At 37.7% G+C, this 23,532-nt stretch overlaps 1 protein-coding gene across 1 annotated transcript in view; it reads left to right on the forward strand.

The window, feature by feature from the left end:
• Window positions 1-23,124, forward strand: part of waslb (WASP like actin nucleation promoting factor b) — a 24,684-nt gene extending 1,560 nt beyond the window's left edge. The window contains exons 2-11 of the mRNA XM_077235211.1: window positions 8,577-8,711; window positions 8,807-8,893; window positions 10,179-10,275; window positions 10,785-10,808; window positions 14,362-14,569; window positions 15,269-15,311; window positions 16,227-16,380; window positions 20,142-20,668; window positions 21,788-21,887; window positions 22,003-23,124. Of these exons, the coding sequence (XP_077091326.1) occupies window positions 8,577-8,711; window positions 8,807-8,893; window positions 10,179-10,275; window positions 10,785-10,808; window positions 14,362-14,569; window positions 15,269-15,311; window positions 16,227-16,380; window positions 20,142-20,668; window positions 21,788-21,887; window positions 22,003-22,064 (1,437 nt within the window). The 3' untranslated portion in view covers window positions 22,065-23,124. The remainder of the gene's footprint in view (window positions 1-8,576; window positions 8,712-8,806; window positions 8,894-10,178; window positions 10,276-10,784; window positions 10,809-14,361; window positions 14,570-15,268; window positions 15,312-16,226; window positions 16,381-20,141; window positions 20,669-21,787; window positions 21,888-22,002) is intronic.
• The last annotated feature ends 408 nt before the right edge of the window (window positions 23,125-23,532 follow it).

A 23,532-nucleotide genomic window follows, 5' to 3' on the forward strand; every position in this document is an offset into this window, starting at 1 on the left:
GTTCCTCCGTGTGAAACTGGAACCAGGACTTGCCGCCCAAGATTCCCAGTTTCTCTTGCATGACACGGGTCCTTGAATGCTTCACATTCCTAGCGGCGTTTGACAGTGACATTGCTGTGCTTATCATGCGCTTGCAATCTCAATGCATCCCAGGGGCTTCGTCACCTTTTTGACATTTATGTTGCAAGCCTTTTTATATTCAAGCGGCGTGTCATGGCATGATTGAAGTGGGTGTGTGTTTGTCCACATCTTTCCTCTGAGGAATCAGTTGAATATGCTCTGAATCACAGAACCATGAGCTGAGACTTCAAACTCATCCATTTTTTGTTAGCATTGTGGGAGCTAGCATTAGTTGTAGATCAGGACCGCTCGCGCTCGGTCAGCCTGAGGATGTGGTGCGCTGGGCCTTTGCTGATTTTCCTGCTGTTTCTGGTCGTATGTGGTTCTCCTCCTGCAGGGGAATGAATGTGGGGGGTTGGAGAACCAGTCCTCTCTGGTAGTTCCTGCTGGCCAAGTTTCTGTGAAGTGTGAGGACGGCTAAAATCGCAATTTTTCAGCCTTATCTCTGAGTCTGTAATGCGTAGAATTTGATAATAGCAGGATCATAGACATCGTTAGACATTTGTTAATTACGGATTCTTCAACTTTGGCATTTGTCTTCAGTATAGTGGTGGGTGATATGGCAGAAATATCATAAATCACCATTTTAATCACAATTTTTCATGTTGGTTTTACTATTTTGCAAGTGACTCCGCAGTACAGCCAAACTAATTTACCTATTTTAAAAAAGGGGGCTTACAAAGTTACAAAACAAAGAAAAAAGAATGCCAGACAATTTATTTCATTATTTTATCTTTATTAAAAATAAGAACAAAGATACTCATACAAATGAAATAAAAAGTAAGAAATTTAATAAACAAATGTAAAGATAAAACGCTGAATAACTTCAGTAGCTTTAATAAGAATCAACGTGTATATATAATTTATACAGTGAAGTCTATTTAGTGAAGAGCAGTAAGGGATTTTTTTTTGTCTTTTTTTTTTTAACATTAAAGGGACTATGTGTGTTTTTTTAGGTATTTTATTATCTAAAATCAATATTTTTATTCATAAATATGTCCTCAATGGTGTACAAATACCTCTGCCAATTATCTGTCTTATCCTCGTAAACGAAGAATTTATTATCTTTATATACATGTGACGGGTAGGTCCACGGAGGCTTCCATGTCGTTCCGCCATTTTGAAAAACTATAATATTGTTTATTGTTAAAAGGATCCCCTTTAGCTGTCACCAAAGTGAGAAGCTAGTCTTCCTGGGGTCCACAATAAAAATAAAAGTACATAAATTACATAACAATGATCATCTAAAAAACAATAAAACATTGTGTAGACATCATTATAAACCTCATCAAAAATTATCCAGAATAAATTATTATAATATTACCATCATTATTACATTCACACATTCCCTACTCACAATTCTAAATAGTGCATTCTCAGATGGTACCTGAAAGAGACTTTGCCATTCATTTTACATATATTCAATGGACAATTATTCCAATGATTAAAGGCACGATAAATAACTGTTCTCTTTAAAGCATTTGAATTTGGACGTGGCGACATCATCTGGCCATCATCAGCTGACCTAGTCAGATGAGAATGAACCTGATCACACCTAACAATTTGATTATATAAAAAAACTGGTTGAGAAGAAAGGACAGTTTTACTGAAAAATTTAATTGTATTAAAAACCAGTCTTTTCTCCTCCATTAGCCGTGATAGTCGACGGTGCATACTGATAATATTTGTTCTTATAGGACAATGTAATACTAACCTGGCAGCTCTATTTTGGACAGTTTGTCATTTATTTAGTTGACCTTTAGATGTAGATGACCATACAGGGGCACAATAATCCAGGTGACATAAGATTAAAGATTTAGCCACCTGTCCCACGATGTGTGTAAGGACATAAGAAAGACATTTCCTCACCATAGAGATACCACAACCCATCTTCTTAACTATGATATCAATATGTTCTGCCCATGACAGCTGACTATCTATTGTTGTGCCCAGTAATTTTACTTTATCTACCTGTTCTATAGGTTCCCCAGACAAGTTCAAACTTATTTGGTGTTGATGACAGTTTATGTCTCGATCCAAAGATAATTGATTTGGTTTTCGAGATGTTCGGCACCAACTTATTTCTTTTTATCCAATCAGAAACCATATTTAACTCTGCTGATAAAACATTGTCCAGTTCACTGACAGTTTTTGCAGTATAATACAATGTGGAATCATCAGTATACATTTGTACAGTAGCTTTACACAAAACTAAGGGTAAATCGTTTGTATAAATGGTATATAAAAGTGGTCCAAGACAGCTCCCTTGCGGGACCCCACAGTCCAAAACCTTAGAGCGAGACCAACTGCCAGTGTAATAAACCCGTTGCGTCCTACTTGTGACATAACTCTTCATAAATCTGATGGCAATTGGACAAAATCCATAACATTCTAGTTTACCAATGAGTAGATTGTGATCTATGACATCAAATGCGGCACTAAAATCAAGTAATACTGCACCAGTCATCTTTAACTTATAAATTTCCTTGAGCCAGTCATCTGTCATTACTGAAAGGGCGGAACAAGTTGAATGGTTATGTCTATAAGCATGTTGGAAATCTGAGTTCAAACCATTACATTTAAAGTATTTCTGTATTTGTGAGTGAACCATTCTCTCCATCAGTTTACTAAGAACTGGGAGAATAGTGATTGGTCTGCTGTTCTTCCCAGTGAATGCTAGTCTGCCATCTTTAGATAAGGGAATAATTTTACCTTCCTTCCAGATAGTGGGAAAAACACCCTTCATTAAGCATACGTTAATATTTGACATAACGGACCGCAAACATAGTCGGCTGCCAGACCAAGTAATTTACTGTCCAGCATGTCAGTACCCACAGAACTGTGTTCGGGCATTGACTTCAACAACTTCCTTACTTCCCGTTCCTCTACACTATTAAACTGGAAAGTGCAACTCTTATCTAACATCACATTATTTTTTATGAGCTTTATGTAATTAGAATCAATATTGTCCATATTCTGCCTTATTGCTTGGACCTTATTTATGAAGAAATCATTAAAATAATTTGCTATATCAGCTTGTTTGGCCAGAAATGTTCCTTCTGATTCCACAAAGGAATCCGCTCCAGTTGTCCGTCTCCCCATTATTTCATTAAGGGTTTTCCAGAGCTCTTTACCATCTTGCTTTACATCATTTATTCTCTGCATGTAATAATGTGTTTTCATCGATCTATTCAGTTTTGTCACCTGATTTCAAAGTTGACAGTACTTGAATCTGTCCTCCACCAATCCAGTCTTTACTAATATAGATTTGGTTTCATCTCTTTCCTTCATGAGGCTCTTTATAGTCCCATTCAGCTATGGGGCTGGTCTCGCTTTTACAATACACTTTCTCATAGGGGCATGCCTATCAACAATCTTCATAAAGCTATCCATAAAGATATTTAAGGAGGCCTCAGGCTCCTCAGCAGCATACACTTCAGTCCAATCAATATCACCAACATCTGCCGAAAAACTTTCCGTAATAAATTTCTTACAAATCCTTTTATGTACTATATTGACCTTACATTTAGGAATTTTAGTTTTCCTGGTAATTGCTATGATATTATGATCACTGAAACCCACAGATCGAGAAACTGGTTTAGTGCAGCATTCAGGAATATTTGTGTAAATAAGGTTTATGGTTTATAAATTAAGGTTAATGGCAGAGAGGGTCAAAAAGTACTAGGCAAACGCGTTTCCACAACGCGTTTTCGTTCAGAGCCAGCGTCACGTGACTGAAAGCAGCAGAAACGGAGGAGAGAGCAGTGAGAGACGCTTCACGGCTCCGGCAAGTTTAAAAGGCAGCATTGCACTGTTATTATTCATACTGTAACATTCGTTTGTTCGTTGTGTCAAGTTGCAGTTTGCAATAACAAACCTGTTCACCCGAAGTAAAACTCGATGAAGTGCTATTAGAAGACACTTTCATAGCTTTTTGGTGCATAACAGCTACCGTAGATGCAACACGGATTTGAAAAAGCAAGGCGCTGGAGAGCACAATTCGTTTGAATGCAAAATACAATTTCACCGCTAGATGGGAGAAATTCCTACACAATGTCCCTTTAATGAAGTTCCTAAACGTAAGTTAGGGAGGAGCGAGCCCATCCAATCTTTCAATCAACAAACAGAGTATATAACCTCTCCCTAGTATCAGCTGTTCCAGTATCCCTCCACCTCCCCAAACTCCACCTTCATCTTAGGTACCTTGCCCTTTAATTAACAGGTCCTACATTGGGGGGTATATCAGAGCTCGAGTCGAAGCTGCTTCATCGAGCCCCTCTCCAGCGGACAGCAAGCCAAATAAGTTTAACCTAATATCTTAAAGATTTTATAGGCAAACGAACTCGTTAAATGAAAAGTGGCAGGAGGTTTATTTGTTAATAAGCCTGCTGTCACTTTAAGACCTCATGCACGGATCTAATATACTGACACACGTCCGGTTTTCCAACAACTGTTTGTTCACCTTTGTGTATTTGAGAGTTTAAGCACAGTAAAACACGAAAGGTAACTAAGTTTAGTAGTCAGGCGCTGTTTTTGACAGTCTTTAAGTGTGCGGGGGATGAAAAGTGCATGTCAGAACAGCATGTGAATAAAATGTTTAACCGGCAAGGCTTTAAAACATATGCAAATAATAAACTTTCATGATTGTGAATAACTGCAACCTCACGTGAGCTTAACCCTACCTCTGCGTTCACATATGATGGTGACATTTTAATCTTTCACGATCAATTTGTGATCTCGCACACCCCTACTTCAGTATTATCATTGCTGACAGAATAATTTCACACCTTTGTATCTCCATATAGCCTGAGTTCACCTACAAAAGTTTGTTGAATTATGAGTTTTTTTATACAGCACATTAAGAATATGAACTTTAAAATTGTTTAGCCATTTGTAATTTATTATTTGTAAATTATTATTAAAAGGACATGCCTTATGACTTTTTCGCATTTCAGAATAATATTAGTGTAAACCAACACATTTATGTATGGAAAGTATGTAGTGACATAGGTAAATTATATAACTTATTAAAATATTTATTTAATTTTAGTAATTATGAAATAAATTCATATTTAATTTAATAAATTGTATTTATTTATTGAGTTTTATTTATTTTTATTGCATGATGGATAGACGCACTACTGTTTAAAAGTTTGGGGTCAATACGATTTTTTTGTAAATATGTTTTTAAGTCTCTTCTGCTCACCAAGGCGGCATTTACTTAACCACAAATACCGTAATATTGTGAAATATTATTACAATTTAAAATAACTGTTTTCAGTGTGAATATGTAGTAAAATGTAATTTATCAAATCTGAATTTTCAGCATCATTACTCCAGTCTTCAGTGTCACATGATCCTTCAAAAATCATTCTAACATTTATGATTATTACAACTTGATTTTTTTTAAATAGAAATCTTTGGTGACATCATAGTCACTTTAATGCCTCCTTACTGAATAAAATGATTTATTTCATGCATAACTGGAGCCTTCACAGCTCTTTCCTGCATGTGTACATCATCAGTGATGTCATCGCAGTGCATGCACGTTACGTCACCAGATTTCTTCCATTAACTGCAGCTGATGATGAGCGATAAACTGCGAGATATGAAGCGATGACTGTCTGCTGTTGGTTCGAATGAATGCCTCGAGTTTGAGTAATGACTCGAATTAACTGATAATGGGCGGCAGCGTCATTCAGCCAATGAGAGCGTAGAAGACCCTCTCGCACATACTGTGTCTCTATAAACCTTCCTCTGGCTTGTATCGTGTGGTTAATGGAGGCTTTGAGTGTCTCTAACAGTTCGGTGGGTTGTTAAGATGTGTGGCGTGGCTTCATTCCTGACCAGGATCCTGGCAGGACCGTCTGGCTTTGGTGGTCCGCTCTGCGCTTATGTAAATCATCTGGCCCGTCCTGAGAATGGATGCTGATCATTAATTCCCTAAAGTGGCTGTTTGGCGAGAACGTCTTCATGCATTTTGCAGCTATTATCTTAAAAGTGTTCGGAAGTGTCACGGTCACACAGTTTTTAGGAGAAATATTCACTGGTTCTTTCGTTCTGGTTCATCTCAGGTCAGAGTATTGATTGGTGAACTCGGGTTTCAACTCGGGTGTATCCTTGTTTTTCCTCAAAGGGGTCATATCTTGTTAAGCAGGATTTCGACTTTCACTTTTCTGAGTTTCCTCCCCATGTCCATTCGGAGTCCAGACCTTCTGTTCAAACTAAACTGCAAAAATGGATCATTCAGAAAATGTAATGTTATAGACATAATAGCCACGAGCTCATTAACATATTCCCGCCCACATTTACATTTCAGCATCTACATGGTAAACCGTTTTATTTTATTTACAACTTTGAAAAACTTGGTTCTCCCTGATAAAGTTGTTTACATAAAGGTAAAATGTCTTGTAATTTGGACCTTTTTATATATTATATAGTGATGCTGGATTTAAAGTCACCATGAAATCAAACTGGACAATTCTTGTTTTTATAGAATATGCAGTATTTATTTTAAATGATTCATCTGTGCACGTTAATATTTTTTATTAATTCACGTGCCTCATAATCTTGAATCAGAATAACTTCCTCTTCCAGTGACCTGATCGCTTCTCTGATGACGAGGGCGGGGCTCGACCTGTCACTCACATAAGATTAGCCAATAGCAATCCACAGCATCCAATCAATTCCCCACGGACAAAATCAAGCCCCACCCACATTTGTTCTTGTTTCAGAAGCGTTTCACTCGGATATACATCACAAAAGGGAAGAAAAGATATAACGATACAATCTAAAATGATCTATGTGCTCAGCCAAGAGCTTGGACTACAGTGTTAATGCGCATAAAGAGCCGCGTTCCTCATTCTCATCATGATTATTCTCAGTCTTCATTCACTGGCGTTGTGAGCGGCAGCTTCGTGAGGAGACTGTCACAGTGCTGCACTCTCGGCATGGAGCCGTTTTCAATCACATCGTCATGTTGAATGACACTGCGGTAAAATCATGTCCTTTACAGATTAACCACCAGATGTCCAGCGGTTGAACTTCACAATTTCTGGTAGATTTATGGCATTAAAGGTTTCTATTTATTGGCCAATTGTTGTGACCTTTATCATGGCACATCGACTAACCGACAAGCTTTTTAATGTTTTTTATTTATTTTTTTATTTTATTTTTTTGACATGTTGCACAATAACATTCTTTGGATTTTTTGTATGATATTTCATTAAATGATTCCAAATATGCTTTTTTTTTTTGGTCCCTCCAGCGGGAGTTGTTCTCTATATCAGTGTTTCTGAACTCCTGAAACGCCTCCATTGTAGTCTTAAGTTTCTTCCGGGAACAAACACGTCACAATATTCCTCATTTAAATAATTAATACGCAGAATAAAGGGGTGGGGCCTGGTCGAGTTAGTTAGTAGTGTGTTAAACTGGTGGTTATGGTACGGGGCGGGACATTTTGGTTTCCATGGTGACGCATCATGCTTGGCACGTGATTCACCACAGCCAAAATAGCGCTGTATGACAGATTTAGCGCTTTTATTTCTAAATATTAACAAACTTGCTTACCATGTCATAAACTATCTTCTATTCCGATTCTCAAATATGTGTAAGTGAGTTTGTTTTGTAGTTTAAAAAACCTTTATAAGTTATCTTGATCTGTAACGTGAGATTGGCGCCGTGTTTGGGCCGCAGTTCAGAGATTCCTGTCTGCTGGATTTAAGTTATTACAGCGCTTGAATTCATCAGTTTCTCCCGAAATACATGAAAATAAGTGGCCGGTGAACTGAAAATGATAAATTCTTCCATGAAACAAGTGATTGTTCAGTACAATAATTATAACTTGTTCTGTTCTACTTGCAAATAAATCTGTTGAAATATCTGTTTAAAACATTTTGCATGGATGTTTTTTTATGACTTCTGTTTATATTTATGCTTGATACGATACAATATATGATACAATGATCGATTACATTACAATGAATTTCCAGTTAGTTCCCATTAATTCCCATTATTTCCATGGAAAGTTTCTAATATGGAATATTTCCAAAATTCCCAAGCTTAACTTCCCATGGAAATTTACCGGAAACTTTCCGGAAATTTACCGGAAATTTTCCCTCCCTTTGCAACCCTAATCACAACACACTGCTCCAGCCGTCCAATCAGAGCACAGTGTGCTTTTCAGAAGGAGGGGCTTCATAGAGACAGGATCTAAACAGAGCGTTACTTACAGACTGGGAAGAGAGGAGCCGCAACAATAGGGAAAATAAGGTGTTTTTTGAAGATTCATAGTGGCATAAGTGGTCTCCTTTGAAACTCATTCTGAAAGTGATACTTAGGGCATCTATTTTCACTATGAGTTCATGTGACCTACATAAGCAGGTGTAGGGTTTATTTGAAATGATAGATGATTGCATATTTAGTTTAATTCTTCTGTTTCCTTCTTGTGTCCGCAGAGTTTGTGTTCAGCGGTGGTGCAAGTCTACGGAGCCGACAGAAACTCGTCCTGGGTGAAGAAGTGCTGTGGTGTGGCATGTCTGGTGAAAGACACCCCTCTGAGATCTTACTTTATCAGGGTGTTTGATATGAAAGTAAGTCAGGAGATGCTCCATGTGTTTTTCATGATTCCTCATGTATCATGTTGCTCTTAGTATTTAGTAAATGGTTTCTTCTTCTGTTTCGACAGGAGGGAAAAATCTTGTTTGATCAAGAACTCTACAACAACTTTTCAATAAACAGCTCCAGGCCGTACTTTATCTCGTTTGCTGGAGACGTAAGTGCTCAGATCTTGTACATGCGTGTCCGTAGCGTTTGTCTGTTCATGTGTTCGTATCTGTTTTGTACCCTTGTAATGACTATTTTTCTCATTAAGTTGGCTTGAGAGACCCAACTGAAATGCTATTTAAACTTTTATTATTCTTCCGAGATTAATTATTTTGACTCTAACTCCTCCTAAGTCAAGTCACCTTCATTTATACAGCACTTTTACCAGTATAGATTGTTTCAAAGCAGCTTTACAGTGATAATAGGAGATTGTTTGGCGCTACAGCGGCTCTAGAATAAAGTTATTGTCCAGCTAAAGTTAGTTTTTGATTGATTTACTTCCGTTGCAAAGATCATTAGTTATTAACTTAGGGGCCGCTAACACGACACTGTTTTAACTGAAAACAGAAAACTTTTAATGCGTTCTGGCCATTAATTTGCATGACCACAGTGTTTGGTGGCTCGAGCTTTTACAAGAACCTCCAAACTTGCTTCAGATTGTTCTGACTTGAGTTGCTATATCTTTTCAAACTGATTCAACTTATGGTTTTCCAAAAAATTAAGGTTCTAGCAACGTTAAATCAAGCTAACAACGTGCTAAATCATGTTAGCAATGTGTTAAATCATGCTAGCAACATTCAAAAACAGCCTATCAACCAGTCCCAGACTGTGGAACGCATTACCTTTTAATATTAGATCTGCTCCATCCTTGTCTGTGTTTAAATCTAGGCTAAAAACCTATTTTTTTAAATTAGCATATGGGCAAGGATGAAATGTTTTTCTTTTCTTTCTTTTTTTTTGTGTTGTTATTGCTTCTTGTAATGATGTAAAACACACTGGTGTTGTTTTTCTGTATCTATTGCTTCTTGTATTGATGTAAAGCACACTGGTCAACTGCTGTTGTTTAGTAGTGCTATAGAAATAAATTGACATTGACTCTCAGTCTGTCTATCTATCTTCTGATGGACTGTGTTGCCTTCAAAACTTTAAAGTTTAAACTACTTTAAACCGAAAACCTTAAATTCAAGTTTTTAAAACATTTTCAAACTTTCTGCTCAGGCTCTCTCAAGCCAACTTCAAAGTTTGTCTTGATGATTTTTTTTTTTTAATCTAGTTTAAGTTTGTGTTACTCTATAATTCTGCTTTTTATAAAAGTAAAATGAGTTTCAAATGGCTTTTTTTTTTTGTAGCATTCTGTTTGAACGACTCTTCTGTCTGTCGGCTGTTTCACCACAAGCAGAGTGTATATAAAGCATCTTTAATGTGTGTGTGTGTGTGTGTGTGTGTGTCCTCAGGCGTCCCAGATCGGTCTTAATTTTGCCAGTGAGGAGGAAGCCAAGCGCTTCAAGTCTACAGCAAATGATCTTCTGACTAGAAGAGGGAGGAGAACCGGTAAATTTAACAACAGCTCAGCAGAACTGTATCTCTCCTTCACTTCACTCGTGTCCCTCTGCTGGAAAAAACATTATCATCTGGTTTTCTTCTGACATGATTCCCCCTTTGTCCACTTCTAGCACTCTTTCTGTAACACTATATGCCTTGTTGCTCCCAGTTCTTATTTCCTTCCTAACTAAGGCTACTCAACCAGTTTGTGTTTCTGCTGAATCCTTCTCTTTGATGCGTGTGGGACACACACACACACACACACACACACACGAACACACACACCAGGGGTCTGTTCGTGTCGGTCTGCTTCTGATTACTCTTCTCTTTAACCACTTCCCCTCTGTGTGTCGACTGACTCAGCAGCTTCTGTCGGGACAAGGAGACGATTGTGCATTTAAATATCTCTCCGGTCTTTCTTGCACCGCTAAATCTAATTCTTTCACTAATAAACCTTCCATTTTAAGCCATGCAGTGGTAAATTTAGTAATAACAGTTATCTTAATTTTGTCTTGCAGAAAAAAGACGTGACCCACCTAATGGTAGGTTGATTACTAATGATTTACATGAACCGTAATTCTGTCTTAACTAAAGTTTACTTAGGACTGACAAAGTTTACCAGTTAAAATGTTTTTTATGTCTGCAGATTCTTTGAAGATAACGCTTGTAGTTTATGAACATATGATTTTTTGGGTAAAAAAAAAAAAAAAGGAATTTCTTGCGTAATTCAATCTGATTGTTCAACATAAGGAAAAAATAGGAAATTTTATATTTTACTGAAAAAGAAAATAACGTGGGTTTTTAGGACCATAAAAAATGTTGTATTGTGGCTGTTAGCCCTAAATTAAATTAAATATAATAAAATGCTATATGGGCATATTTGAAGTTTACAAATATTATTTATCACATATATATATTTATTTATTTAATTGAATAATTACATTTTTATCATTAAAAACACTAGTATTTATTCAACTTTAAATGTTTAATTTGTCATTTAAATAATTGCACAATACAAAAATCTATATATACATCACCAGGCCATATCTTGAAATTTGTGCCCAATTCACACCGTAGTTTTAAAGGTGCAGTAAGAAATTCCTGAGAAACACTGTTATTTGAAACCAACCTAGAGAAACACACCTCTCCCTTCATTGCTCCACCCCCAAAATTCACAGATGTGTCTATCATATCACTAATGTTTCTTTATCATAGCTCAAGCAAAGCAAAATAATGCTTTGCGAAAAATAAAAATGCAGATAATGAACGAGCAAAACTGAAGAACAAATAATGAACATCCAGTACATGAGTGTACATGCCCCCTATTTCTGTTTGCCCCCCCCCCCCCCATCATGAGTGGACTCACCCCCTTTTTCTTTCTTTCTTTTTTTTCTTTCTTTTTTTCGAGACTGTCCTTGGTTCACTGCAGTTATTTTATTTTTTTATTTATAAACTTTTTCAAAGCATTTACAGAAAGCATCATACAATTAAAAATAGAGCTTTTACGCTGAAATAATTAACCATACATTACATACAAGTTAAAACAACAATAGTAATATACATATACATAGCCAATAGGGATGCTCATATTGACCGTTTAATCGTTAACCGAAAGTAAAAATTTTAACCGTTTAATACTACCAGTTAAACGGTTTGAAAGTTAAAAGTTTTTTTTATTTTTAAGGGTTTTTTTTTTTAGTTTGCTGCATGGTTAAATAAATACTATAAAAAAAATACTATATAGCCTATAAGTTCCCACGGGACTTCAGCGCGAGACTACAGCTAGCCGTCTAAAACACTATTTAGGTGAATTTAAACAATGGTTGTTCACATGTAAGGGCCCTGTTCATGTTGGACAGACATTTTAATTACATTTTGTGTCTGTTAAGAGGCACAAAGACACTCTTTATGTATATGCCCCCATAACTGCCGTTTTAGCTGAGTGAGAGCTCTGGGCATTTGCGGGAACAGCTCCGTGTTGCAAGCACCAATCCGGTTAGTTTTTTTTTTTCTATAGACAGTACTCACAAAGGTATAACGATCAAGATTAACTTAAAAATTGCCCGGAGTTCTCCTTTAATATAAACCCGTGAAACTTTTTTTTAAATATATTTTAACGGGTCACAGACAATCGTCAATTTTATTTTTATTTAATGCCAATTCAATATTGTAATCTCATCGAGTATTAACAACGGTTAATACTCGGATAACGAGCAGCGGTTGTCGGTCGGGAAAATTAACCGTAATGAGCATCCCTAATAGCCAATAATAAAATTCCTCGGACATATTCGTTGTCCGTACATAATTATAAAACAAAACCCCAATTGGAGATCATATTTAACATTGATCAATAAGTGGGAGAGTACACCCCCTATTTCTGCTCCCCAACCAACATTTCACCCCCATCATGAGTGGACACACACCCTATTTCTGATTGGCTACAAGTGTGTTGTGCTGCTCAGTCGAACCACTTTCAGCACTGTCCCTTTAAATGCATACAGGCAAACACTGTAGCATACCAAAACTTGATCTACACAGTGGTGATGGTCTTTCACCATATCACCCTCAGGGACTGTCAACTACCCTACCCAACTAACGTATGTTAACACGTCATTTGCACTTTACCATCCACCCTGGAGACAGAAATCCAGCTATACTGGAAAATCTGGCACCTTTGTCACTACCATCCTATATACTTGGCCGAAGTTTTGAAGTAACGTGAAGATGATATGGGTTTGGATTGAAACTGGACTATTGTTGGTGTGTGAAGGTGTTGACACTCAGAGTTCCCAAAGTGGGTTATTGAGAGTCTGTGTATGTGATGCATAATGAACTCTAGTCTTTGCAACAAACTTTTGACTGGTATTGTATGTGCATATCAGCACTGTGACCTCTGACATCTGTTTGAGCAACACAAGCTCTGGTGCAACTACAAATATTAGACTTGTATTTAATCTGTTTGAGAGCTGGATCTGAGTTTACCCCCCAGCTGACCTATGTTTAGACTGAGGAATAACAGGGTTTTCCCCCTTGATATTTTGTTTACTCACCTAGTATTGACCGCCTTTTTGACTTGCACCATCTGTCTGCGTGGAGGGTTTTTTGTTGTTCCTCAAATGTAGCGTGTCCTCAAGAACCCAGGAGATTTTCCGCAGCTTATTGCTGGCTTTAACGGTTATGTAAAATCCAGCGGTCGTGTATAATTTCCTAGGATTAAAAGAAGGCGGGTCTTTAGTGCACAGCAGCCTTCAAATGCTGGCAGAGAAAAGCGAGAGCAGCCTGACCACACACACCTGTGTCGTGGATGTCTGCGTGCGTTCAGAGATGATGTTCTGCACCACCTTTTTATCTGCGCCGGCGGATGAGAAACTAGATGGGGCTTCGGATTTGGGAGGTTGCCTGGCTCCCCTGCAATGCCTCGTTCTCCCACAGGACGAGCTGTACGGTCCGTTCCCCGACCCCACGGTTACCCTGAGACACAGTGAGCGCACCTGTGTGGTGATGGGTAAAATCCTCCTGAACGTGGGTTTAGGGGGTGGAGACATTAGCGGGCGCTATAGCCCGTCGTTTTTACTCTCGCCTGGGTACAGTGTCACTGTCAAGCGTGAGGACACAGGTAGGTTTCGACCTGAAGGTTACCTGAGGGCTTAAATAAAATCGGACAAGATGGAGAGAAGCTTTATTGGGCGGTTTAGTCTTAATGCAGTGTCTTATGTTCAGTGCATTAAAAATAATAATAATTCGTTACATTTATATAGCGCTTTTCTGTGTACTCAAAGCGCTTTACATGGAAGGGGGAACCATTAAACCAGTTTTTCTTAAATGCTTTGTCTCTTTTTAAATGATTTGTCTTTTTTTTAAAGAAGATTATTTGTGAAAGCATGAACGTGTGAAGTAATTTAGAAGTTTACTGTAAAGCAAATTAATGTTGAGTGTTTAAGCTTTTGAATGATACATGGTAAAATGCATGATGGAGAAAAAAGGCAATAAATAGGTGCTGTCTGGATACTGACAGTTAACGGGCTATTAAAAAAAGTGTTTAATTGCATCAGTGAATGGATATTTTAAAAATGAATTTGATTGTGACTGTTTCAGGACCTTCAGTTTTAGGAGCAACACTTCCGATGGCAACGGTGGACATAAAGAACCCCGAGATCAACAATCAGCGTTTTCAAAATAACACTCAAATGAACAACCTCAACCTCCACAGCAACTTCAACAGGAAAGACAAAGCCAAAGGCAAAAACAACAACAAGAAGAAGAAAATATCCAAAGCTGAAATTGGCACCCCAAGCAATTTTCGGTGAGTTCGCTTTTATGCTCAAACCAACTGGAATCGTTATTAAGATGCGTTTTGGTTGATCGGATCACAAGTAGACGAGGGAAACGCATTCCCGTTTATAAATGAAATGAGATGTCAGAAAAACACACAGAGAGCAGCTTTAGTTTCTGCTCTTACAGCCGCAAGACCAGCCGAACTCTGTGTGTGTGAGAAATCAGGAATGGTGAGAGAACATTGCGTTTGGTGCATTTTTCATCTTCAAACCAAACTTGGGTCTTCAGCCGACAAAGTTTAAATCCGGTCTGGCTCAAGCTCTTCCCATTAGGTCAGGAGACGGTGTTTTGCGGCTGTTCCAACACATGAGCCTCTACACCACGAAAGCAATCCGATCAAATGCGTTTGAGTACCTCTGAAAGTGGACAATCTCAAAACTTTTACACATGTTTTTACCATCATCCACTTGTGATCCAATCAACTAGAACGCATATTAATACCAGTTGTAAACATGGCCTGTGTTGTGATGGGAAGTGTAATCAGATGCACGCTTGTTTTAAATCCCATGTAATATTTCCCTTGACGTGATAATCTGGGAGCTGTATTCCAGGAATCATGTTAAAGAGGGATGAGACCTTCGTGACCATGCTTATGTTTGATGTCCTTTCATTTCAGTTTCTGAGCTGCGTTTGGTGAATGTTTCTGCTTGTGTGTCTTTTTTTCCAGGCATGTTGGGCATGTAGGATGGGATCCCAACACGGGCTTTGATGTGAGTATTTCCGCCACTACATGTTTGCATTTAATGTGAAACGCGTACAGCCGTGATGTTCAGTGTTGCATGGATGTCGTCTTGAGATGCTGTTGTTTACATGATTTCATCATGGATCAGAGGTCATGAGTGGATATGATTCACCAATGCAAGTCATCTCTTACACAATGTGATTGCAGGGGTTGTATCTTCATAATCCAAAGCAATCATTCAAGGATCATATTTCAGTGTGTATTAGGCTGTGCGCGCTAGTTTCTAATATTAACTCCCCTTAATGAGAGATTACATAAAGGGGATTTATTCAGGTTTATAGTGTGATTGCGCCGGTAGACTATCTGAGGAGTGCAGGGAAGTTTTTCACTATCAGAGGAAAGATTTAAGCAGCACATTCGTCTGTTTCTGTGGTTGAAGAATTTGCTGAAATATTGTGATGCATATGAGATATGTGAATACAGAGATGCATTTATTTTAAAAGAAGATGGCACAGGCACTGGTTTCGAGCAAAACATTTCACAAAATTTAGTGATGGAAAAACGTGATATACTGTCCAAAATGAAGACTGGTTACTGGAAAACCATCAGCATCTTTACTCCAGTCTTCAGTGTCACATGATCCTTCAGATTTCATTCTGATATGCTTAAGAAAATGTCTGATTACTATTATTGATGATATTAAATAGAAATCTGTTGTGACATTATGCATCTTTAATGTCACTTTTGATCAATTTAATGCTGAATAAAAGTATTAAGAAAACAAACAATACGATAATGTACAAAGTTAATGTGGTGAACAACAAAAGCGTCCCTAACGAATGAGGAGGACTACAACAAAAGAAGCAGAAGTTCATTTTAATTTGATTTGTATATCGATTCTTTCCAGTCATTTGTTGACGGTTCACTCCTTGTCTTTTCGCAGTTGAATAACCTGGATCCAGACCTAAAGAACCTGTTTGACATGTGTGGCATTTCGGAGGACGAGCTCAAAGACAAAGAGACGTCCAAGGTCATCTACGACTTCATTGAGAAGAAAGGAGGAGTAGAGGCTGTAAAAATTGAACTTCGACGACAAGGTGAGTCCAAGAGTACAGGTGCAGCGGCCAGGTTGTGATTCGAGCAAAAATGATCATATGTTGTAGTATTATGGAGTAATATTTAAATAATTTGTCCTTCAGACCCTCCGAGGTGGTGTGGTAGGTTACTTTTCCCTTTTGTATGAGTCTGCAGTGATGAGAAGAAAACCTTTTTTTTTTTTTTTTAACACAGTGGCCCAATCAGATGGCTTGCATTTAAACTACTGTTACTACAAGACTTCTGTGGGCTGATGATGTGTGTGTGTGTGTGTGTGTGTGTGTGTGTGTGTCTGGAAAATACTTTAAATGCCTTTAGTCAGAATCAGAGTTGGAGTCAAGACCTTAACACATACCAAAACTAGACCATCAATTTGGGCTATGCAATATATATCGTCTATGATAATATCGTGATTTGTTGTTTCATTGATGTGCAATCTTTATCGAGTATGTCCCTCACTTAGGTCTAGTAAGTTAGACTACGCTTGTGCATTTAGACTAGAGTAAATCACGCAGTGAAAGTGTGCAGTCTATTAAAATGCCTCCAATATTCAAGATAAGGGATAAAAATACCTCTAACTATATTAAATGATATAAATATAAACAATCAATATCACACAAAGAGTTCAGTTTTTTTTCCACAAATATCACAAATGTGATATTCATTTTATTCAACAGTTTAATAAACAAGAAGTTTATATTAAAGTAACACTATGTAGTTTTTCAACCTTCATAATATATTTCCAAGACCCTTGTGATGGTACATCGACTTGCAATAGGTTAAACGACACGTCTGCCATAGCCTGACGTGTTCTGTATCGCTTTTACTGGCACTACGTAACTTCGGGTTTCGGGTAGTAACCGGAGCACAAAAAGAACTACAAAATTCGACTGCTTTACGGCATACATAGTTTTTCTTCGTTTATGATGTCTTTCATAAAATCATGCATCATACTATACCTTGTCTGTGGCCGTTGTTGATTCCAAAGCCGGTGCTGGATAAACAGCGTGCGCGTGCGACGGTAGGCTAAATTATTTCCTACAGTGGTAATGGACAATTCTGCTTCCAACCTGTAGGGCGACCGCAGAGGAAAAGTTCCTTGGTGTTGCTTTAAGCTACTTGCATTTAAGACACTTTATTGCCTATTTTTGCTCTATTTCACCAACGAAAATGGACAAAGAGACAGGACTGCGTCTCTAAGCAACATACAGCGGTGTTTCTTTACTGAATTCAATTCAGTTCAATTCACATTTATTTGTATATCGCTTTTAACAATACACATCGTTTCAAAGCACTTTACAGAAAATGCATAGAGTCCACATTTCAACTGTTATCAGGTAACTGTCTAAGTTGTGTATTTCAGAAATGTACATATTCAAATATACACAGTTAGCCAAAAATGTATTATTTTAACAATGTAGTAATTTAAGGCAGAAATAATGAGCTCATTGAAGTAATGAATGCTTGTTTGAATAAATAATCAGTTGAATGAATGATTCAATGACTCTAAAAAAAATGTGTTCAACTAATTTTCAATATCAATATTCAACGTTTTGTTTAAAACACCAAAGCATTATTTCTGCATATTCATATTATCCTAATTGAATTTATCAAATAAATGGAAGAACACAACACAAAAGATGATGCGTACATTTAATTAGGGGGGAAATATGTCTTTATGGAGGGAAAGAAGCCCATAAAATGTAAAAAAATCAATTTAACCTTATTGCAAAAGATAATTTCTGTAGCGGCTGAGAACTGACCACCACACAGAATATGAAGAATATCAAAAGCTTTGGGATTCAAAGCCTTAACCTGCCACGGTACCAACACACTAAGCAAAATATCGTCTAATTATCATTTTCGATGTAATAACGAGATATATTTTTTGTCAATCTCGCACACCCCTTCTCCAAACTCCCAGATCCAAACCAAGCCCGGTTGGTTGAAGAAACCGGCTGAAATAAAGATCTTGAGAGATCGAGACTCCAGCTCTGGTCTGTGTGTTTGAATGCATGTCTTCTGTCTTCCTCGCTGCTCACAGCTGAAAGCTCTCCAGTACAACTTATTTTTCAGAGTCAGCATTTATATTAGCATCGTGTTGCAGGAAAAAGTTGAGCTTTGTGCAGCAGCCAGGATGAACACACTGAATCCTACAGGAATCTTACCAGTTCAAGAACCCTGGAGTGAAATGTCTATTTCTTTGACTTTAAAGTGGTTGCCTGCGTTGGCTAGTTTTTGGAGAAGGATATCTGATGTTATTTGTTTAACACATTGTTTGGGTTGGCAATATGAGCAAAATATTATCACTGCAATGGAATTTTGGGGTTACTTTTTTTTTATAAATGCATCCAAACTACTGTTTTAAATCTCTTTTTATTAAATAAATTAATACTTTAATTCAGCAAGGATGCATTAAATTGATCAAAAGTGACAAATACATTTATAAGGGATTGATTTGTTTCAGATAAAATGTTTTTTTTTTTTTTACTTCATCAAAGAATCCTGAAAATCTTATTCATAAAGTTTTCTTGGCTGATCATTGGATCATGTGACACTGAAGACTGGAGTAATGATACTGAAATATCTGCTTTGATCACAGGAGCAAATTACAGTTTACAATATTCTCATAAACAGCTATTCTAAATTGTATTAATATTTCACATTTTTACTCTTTATACTGTATTTTCAAACCAATAAATGCAGCCCTGGTGAACATGAGACTCAACATTTTTAAAAATCTTTAAAATTTGCTTTATGCAACACAAGAACGGTTCATCTGTTTAATAGCTATGCATGACTGCCAAATTTTGGAAGGAAACCAGAAGATTAAAAAAAATGCAATGCATATAAATAATCACATTATTTGATGTTTAAATTTTAAAAACCTTCTTAATTCTAGATTCTGTGATTGTAAGTTGCTGTGTTGCTCGGCAACTGTAAACAACAGCTCTTAATTAACCGTTCGCAAAGACCCGCCCCCTTTAGTTACTGTTGCTATGTCCGACAAGCCCCGCCGCTCTTACGCCACAGCATGTTCTCACGCAGTTAAAAATACATCGCGGAGCAAAGATGACACTGACAACGCCCTGACAGACAGGACGACCAGCTTACTTTTGATATGAAATGATTTTTTTTTTTTTTTTTTTTTTATGTGTGGTGACAGGCCGCTGTAGAGCCTCAGTTAAAGCTGCTCGTGAACCGATCATCTGTTCCTTATAGTTAATTTATAGCATCAAATAAACATGAATGAACATCAGAAGGAATGTTGTTTTAACCGCGGAAAGACGTCAATGTACACCGTTTTTCAAATTCTCAAGTTGAAATCCTCTGCCGTTATTCTACTAACTCTCCTGAGGTGGATTCTGCGATTATGATTGTCCGATCGCCTGTCAATCAAACTCCCTGCGAAGGTTGAATTGCAGCATGCTTAATAACACCACCTTAATAGCATCATCATCTTGACATGTTTTTGACATCATTCATTACATATAAATTATCCTCATCATTAGATGTTTAAATTTAAAAACCTTCTAAAATTCTAATCCTAGATTCTAAATTCTGTGATTGCAAGTTGCTGTGTTGCTCGGCAACCATAATCAACAGCTCTTAACTGCAGCATGCTTAACACCACCTTAATAGCATCATCCTCTTGACCCGTTTTGGGAATTTTTTCACATTAATCCATGTTTGTTGCTCGCAACTTACAGGTGTATATATATTAACATTTACCGTAACGTATTGTTGTGTTCTCTTCCTCCAGCACCTCCACCTCCACCATCCAGAGGAGGACCTCCACCTCCTCCACCCCCCCATAACTCTGGCCCTCCTCCCCCCCCTCCTCCCTCCAGAGGTCGAGGAGCTCCACCTCCACCGCCACCATCCAGAGCACCCACCTCAGCTCCACCCCCTCCTCCACCCTTCCGGCCTGGCATAGGTGCACCTCCTCCTCCCCCCCCCAGCAGAGGTCACGGGTCAGCTCCTCCACCACCTCCACCTCCCCAACCTGCCTCCCTGTCTCCACCGGCCCCTCCTCCATCATCTTCAGCGGGTGGAGCTCCGCCTCCTCCTCCTCCTCCTCCTCCCCCTCCGGGACCGCCTCCCCCCACGCCTCCTCCACTAACGGAGGTTAATTCAGGGGATCTGCCTGGAGGGAAATCTGCACTCCTGGACCAGATTCGAGGAGGGGCGCAGCTGAAGAAGGTGGAGCCGAACAGCAAGCCGGCCGTGTCCAGTGGAGGCCGTGGCGCTCTCTTAGACCAAATACGAGTTGGCATTCACCTTAAAAATGTGAGTAGAGCGGCAAAGATTTCTATTCAGTAAGGATGCATTAAATGAATCAAGTGACTGTGAAATCTTTTATAGCATTACAATTATTTTAATTTCAAAAAATACTGTTCATAAAAGAATCCTGAGAGTTAATCAGTTTCAACACTGATGATGATCCCCTAAAGACACGTGACATGTAATGTCTCAGCAGCGTCTATAGTTTGCTTACGAGCTGCGATGGTTTCTCCAGAGAGACACGCTTGTGCATTTTCTTCTCTGATTCGATCATAAACTAGCGCATTACGTAGCGTTTCACTATCCTGCTTTCACTTCAGCGTCATCATTACGACACGGCATTGGTTACGGCTTTTGTTCACACAGCGCGCGTTCCGGGACTGATCCCGGCAATGTTACTAGATCCCCAACACTGCATCAATCCCGGGTCGTGTTTGCGTTCACACAGAAGGTGTTCTGGCAATTTCCCGGGATCAACGCGCTGTGTGAAAGGGGCTTTAGAATGATTTCTGAAGGATCATGGGATACTTTAGACTGGAGTAATGATGCTGAAAATTCAGCTTTGATCACAGGAATAAATTACCAATTTACAATATATTCACAGAAAACCGTTTCTCTAAATTGTAATAATATTTCACATTATTACTGTTTTTACATAAATGCTGCCTTGATGAGCATGAGAGACTTTTTTTCAAAAGCATTAAAAAAATCTTCCAAGCACAAGCTTTTGAACGACAGTAATGCAAATTATGCAGATGCTAGTTATATAATATTGGGAAGTTTTCCAGGCCATAAATTATTTGTGGAAAAACACAAAATTAATAAAATTTAAAAAAGTAAATTTTAATCAAAATGAACGGTTCATGTTCTCTGTTGGATTCCTTACATTTATAAATGATTGTTATTTTAGCAATTCTGCTTGTTGCATCTATTAAAACTTTGTCGTCTTATTGATTTATGGACTACTAGTTCTATTTCATCAATTAATCAGCGATTTGTATTTCCACAGTCCTTTTTTTTTTTTAGTTTTTAGGTGTGTGGGTTTTTAGTTTTTTTGCACCAGTCATTTATCACAACTGCATGGCATGCCGGTGAACAAAAACATTGTGATCATGTGACTTACAGGTACCGGACGCTATCGATTCGTCTCCGGCCTCGTCCGCTGGGATCGTGGGCGCTCTGATGGAGGTCATGCAGAAGAGGAGCAAAGCAATCCACTCTTCAGGTGTGTGTGTGTGTGTGTGTGTGTGTGTGGGACTGAGGTTTATGACCATTACAGTCAGACTCATTCAGCATTGTGTTACACTAGAAAACTTAACATTTAATCCATGGTTTTGTAGATGAAGATGAGGATGATGATGACGAAGAAGATTTTGAAGATGACGATGAGTGGGATGACTGATGACCAGGGCTGACCAAAACAATCAAGACACTACATTGCTCTTGTCTTTATAAATCTTATCAAATTGTAATGTAAATGGATGACGAATGTGCTGTACTTTTTTTTTTTTTTTGATTTTTTTTTTTTTTTGATTTTTTTTTTTTGTCTGTGCAATACCTCATTTAATCTGTAAAGGTTTGTCATGTATCTCATGTAAAGGTTTCCCCTCCTGGATTAACGTGCAATTTTACATCAAGTTTCTTGATTTGTAAAGTTGAACATTTAGTTTTTTGTTTTTTCTTCTTTCATTGAAAGGGAGGTCGACTCTAAGAAACAAGATGAATGAGACTTTAATGTTGATATTGTGAAGCAAGAACACTATTTTCATACTTCTCTCTTATGTACCTTACCTTTTCTTATTCAGAACGTAGTTTAGCACTATTATTTTCTTAACAAAAAAAAAGCATATTTAGCCCTGTTGCTTATTTGTAAATTTGCTCAGAGTTTGAGTCGGTTTATATTTTTGCACGATTAAAAAAAAGTGAAAAACATTAATTGTGGGGATACAGCGCAATACGGCGGATATGTTTACACATTGTGTGCTATAGCTACTATGTCAGGACTCTCCTTAACATTAGATGTGAGAAACACTACAGTTATTATAAAATATCCTATTTGCATATGCTAGTTTGCATTTTACTGGCATTACAACAAATCTCACAGGCATGTGTTTTTTCTTTCCTGTTGGTCAGATACGGTTCATGTTGAAATTTAATGTTCATGTGTGCCATTTAAAAAAACGAACACCTGAATCGGACAGTTCTCATGTTTTATTAATAACGCACTGTGATTCTGTACTAATTCAAAGAGAGGCTCTGGCTCGCTTGACGGCCCGCAGTGGCTCGTATCACATAGTTACACTGTTTTTAACAGTGTTATAGAGCAATTAAAAATATCTTTTCCGGTTTTTATCCTTCGTTCAACCAGGGTTGCTTTGCATCGAGACTTGAAACCTTTGAAATGAGGTTGAAAAAGAATTATTAAAAATTGTACACTTAAATAAATGTTATTATTTACAGAACCTTCATGTATTTGGTGGTTTTTATTCAATTCACATATACAGTAAATGTGACCTAAAACATTAAATCCAGTTTCCAAGTAAGTGATTGAAAAAAATTCCTTGATTGAGTGAATTTAAGTCACAAAATACTGGAACATTGTTTGTTTAAACCCACAGCCTGATAAGGTATTTCTGGAGTTTAGCCAGCCAGCTGATTGCCTATGACATCTTGTTTTGTTCTATTTTTAGAGCGCTAAAGTTATTTGGAAGACATTTAAGAATAAGAAATCAACTGAATGATTTCTGTCATACAAAATTGTATTGTTTTACAGGGTTTTAGCTTGTGCAAATGGCCGTTCAGGTAAGTTTTACCTGCAAATTCTTTAAAGCTAGAATGTTCTCTAAGCAAACAAAACTGGAGTGAAATTG

Source organism: Siphateles boraxobius, unplaced genomic scaffold (genome assembly GCF_051911475.1).
Source record: "Siphateles boraxobius isolate OS27281-9 unplaced genomic scaffold, OSU_SipBor_1 19, whole genome shotgun sequence".
NCBI lineage: Eukaryota > Metazoa > Chordata > Actinopteri > Cypriniformes > Leuciscidae > Siphateles > Siphateles boraxobius.